General features: G+C 37.6%; 2 protein-coding genes across 2 annotated transcripts in view; one reads left to right on the forward strand and one right to left on the reverse strand.

The window, feature by feature from the left end:
- LOC122341292 (progranulin-like) overlaps window positions 1-100 on the forward strand; it is an 8,220-nt gene extending 8,120 nt beyond the window's left edge. Inside the window, exon 17 of the mRNA XM_043234662.1 lies at window positions 90-100. Within this exon, the coding sequence (XP_043090597.1) occupies window positions 90-100 (11 nt within the window). The remainder of the gene's footprint in view (window positions 1-89) is intronic.
- A 313-nt stretch (window positions 101-413) lies between these two features.
- On the reverse strand, window positions 414-3,209 carry LOC122332528 (supervillin-like). Its single transcript, XM_043229851.1, has 6 exons — window positions 3,136-3,209; window positions 2,889-3,044; window positions 2,614-2,742; window positions 2,421-2,533; window positions 2,174-2,329; window positions 414-1,758 (listed from the first exon to the last, which is right to left on the reverse strand). Exons 1-6 carry the CDS (start codon window positions 3,143-3,145, stop codon window positions 1,672-1,674), a joined length of 651 nt encoding a protein of 216 aa, XP_043085786.1. The 5' UTR covers window positions 3,146-3,209; the 3' UTR covers window positions 414-1,671.
- Between the last annotated feature and the right edge of the window lie 6 nt (window positions 3,210-3,215).

Genomic DNA, 3,215 nt, shown 5'->3' on the forward strand with positions numbered 1-3,215 from the left:
AGTCTTTTTGCTTTTATTTGTCTTTGAAAACACACAAAAAATAAGATGCTGAAATGATTTTTTTTTACCATCATACAATCACGTTAAAGGGTACCTCTAACCCAAAAGGAAATGTTTTGTCATTAATCACTTACCCCCATGTTGTTCCAAACCAGTAAAAGCTTTGTTCGTCTTTGGAATACAATTGAAGATATTTTGGATGAAAACCGGGCTTGTGACTGTCCCATTGACTGCTAGGTAATAAACCCTGTCAAAGCCATAATAAACACAGTCAGTGGTTTCAGCTGTACTTTTTGTATGGAAAGAAAACAAAAATAATGAGTTCATCAGTGTAAATTCACCAGTGTCAATTTGGAGACCATCCTCTATTCAGACGATGTCTTTCATAGTTTTCTGCACCTTGACAGTGTTCATTATTTACAGTCAATGGGACAATCACAAGCCTCCTGGTTGTCATCCAAAAAATATCTTACATTTTGCTCTTAAGACAAACAAAGCACAACATGAAGTAACTAATTAATGACAAAATTCTCCTACAGCACTTTCGTATTTGTACATTCTCTACTTTTTTTCCCTCTCATGATGTGCACGCTACCATTCAAAGGTTTGGGGTCAGTAATATTATGTTTTAACATTTTTTTAACAAAGCCTCCTATGCTCACCAAGGCTGAATTTATTTGATCAAAACCACTGTAAATTATGTAAACAATTTATTTGAGGGATTAAAATAATTTACATATATTTTGAGGTATTTTAGTATTTAGCATTGAAATATCGAAGTATTTATTTGAAATAGAAATCTTTTGTAATTATTAACGTCTTTACTGTCATTTTTGATCCATTTAATGCATCCCGAAGAAACATTTTTATTTCTCAAATAAAACCCCAAACTTTTGAACAGTTGACTAGCTGGTTATGAACAGTTTGCAGCAAGTAAAACTTACATTCTTTTGTTCACCTGCTATCTAGCCATGGCATGTCATTTTTCACCAGAGTCACATGAAGTCTAAATCCACACTAATTCCTTCCCTCAACCCCCACCACACTTTCAACAGCCACACACATTCAAGACTCTCTCATTTCATGTATTATATTCAAATTTCAAGTTTCGATGCTAAGAATATATTGCACATTCAGTTATTGATTGAGTATTTCCTCTTTTCATTTCCTCTCGGAGCAACTTTGTTACTGACATTTCTTGTTTGTTTCTCTGTTTGTTCTCTGATTCTCAAACGGTTTATGCATTTGAGATTTGTAAAGGTGAATAAATGTTTCACAGCGAAAAGATGTCATGATATTTTTATTTTAAAATAAACATTACTAAATTCAGCTGTAAGTTCAGTGAAACAATCGGACCTCACATGTGCTGCTTTGTGTGGAGAGAGGAGGCAGACAGGGAGAGATGAAGAAAGAGGGAGGAGAAACAGCTGCAGTGGAGGAAGGGAGGGAAGAAAAGAAAAACACGACCGCTATTTCTCAAAGTCAGAGTAAAACAGTTCTGTCTAGCTTTGAGTAGAAAGCTTTTGGCCAAAACGAGCGCTGGACAATAGGCATTAAAAAAAGCAGCGGACTGAAAGGACACACACTCACACTCACTGTTTAACACACTCACAGTTACACTGTACACATGAGTGCCATCTTACAAACACATCTTTAAAATGCTGCTGACACTCAGTAAAGTCCTTTACTTTTCTTCAGGTCCATTTTCTGTAAATCTGATAGACAGTTGTAGTCGTTCCATGTCATTCCCAAAGCAACCTAAAACAAAAACAGGGGCGTTACTTAAAACATCACCTGCTATATCGTTTTTATCATTTCTTTATAATGTTGAGCTTAACAGTTCACTTGGTATTAGTTGATATTACTTGCTGATATTATTGTGATTTTTTTTCGGTCTGCCTGGAAACAATAAGGCTCTTAAATAGTTGACTACACATCCACATACACCATAGTTTGCAACTGTGAGATTAATTAAATATCTTAATTATTTCGCTGATTATTCATCACATATCTAAGGAAAACTCTATGTAAGATGAAACAGCCATATTTTTAAACATACAATTTTTGAGCTAAAAACAATGAACTGATGACAGTGGAAGTCTTCACATTCACTTCTGACGATCATCTTTTGAGTCAACCATAAAATAATCTACATCCTGTTTTTGTGTCAAACCTTGAAATCGTGCTGAGACAGGTAGTTCTCCAGGTGTAAAGGATCCACTCCTTCGGGTAAAGGTCTCTTCAGCAGATCTTTGAGGGGGAACTGGGTCTTATTAACAGCAGCTAGAGCATCCTGCACCAAAGTTAGCTTTTTACACGCCGTGCAGTCCTGAAAAAAGTATTCAAATGAAATTTCAGCGTAAATCATATAACTCTGAACGTGTGCATGTATATGATGATGATGATGTGTTCTCACTTACCTGTGCTTCCTGTGTCAGTCTCATGTCCCATGAAGGGAATATATTAGTAAAGGTGAGAGGCTCCGCCCCTTCATCGATAAGATACGCCATGGGAGGCCGCCTGGGATTCCTCTCTGAGCACCAAACATCAACAATAACTAACAAATCGGGAACAGAAGGTTATGCTTTCTAATATCCAGTTGCCCAGACTCACCTTTGCAGTACTGTAAAGCGGTCTCCATGGCACACTTCTTCTCTTTGTCCCAGTGAGAGCGCTGTGAGACCGAAGATTCACAACTTTGCCATAAATACACCTCTAGATAGTTATCCAGCAGGAACAGTGCTGCCGAGAGAAGTGGGAGAGAAAAATATCGCATATTATATTAAGATTTACTTTGTCTGTCAAGTACTAAACATATTGATTTAAGTGTAGTGTTAAAGACTTTTATAATAATTCTGTGTGCAATATGTGACCTTGCTTACTCTCACCTGGATGTGGCACGGCATATAACTTATCCTGGAGGAAGGGCATTGCTGTAATGACACCATTCACGTGGGAGGGGCTAATAAGCTCCACCCCTACGAAAGTTCCTGACTGGGCACTCAGGTGATAAAGGCGGGGGGTAAAATTAAATTTACCAGGATCTAGAAGGAATGAAATGATTTCAAATGTTCATTGCGTGACAAAGAGTAACGCGTTCGCATCAAATGTATCATAGTTTGTTATACGTCACACCTTGTAGCATGCAGTCATATGACTTCCTGTCCTGTGGTCCGATAGCATTCCAGAAATCCGCTGGCTCTTTCCCCTCCTCC

Source organism: Puntigrus tetrazona, chromosome 3 (genome assembly GCF_018831695.1).
Source record: "Puntigrus tetrazona isolate hp1 chromosome 3, ASM1883169v1, whole genome shotgun sequence".
Lineage (NCBI taxonomy): Eukaryota > Metazoa > Chordata > Actinopteri > Cypriniformes > Cyprinidae > Puntigrus > Puntigrus tetrazona.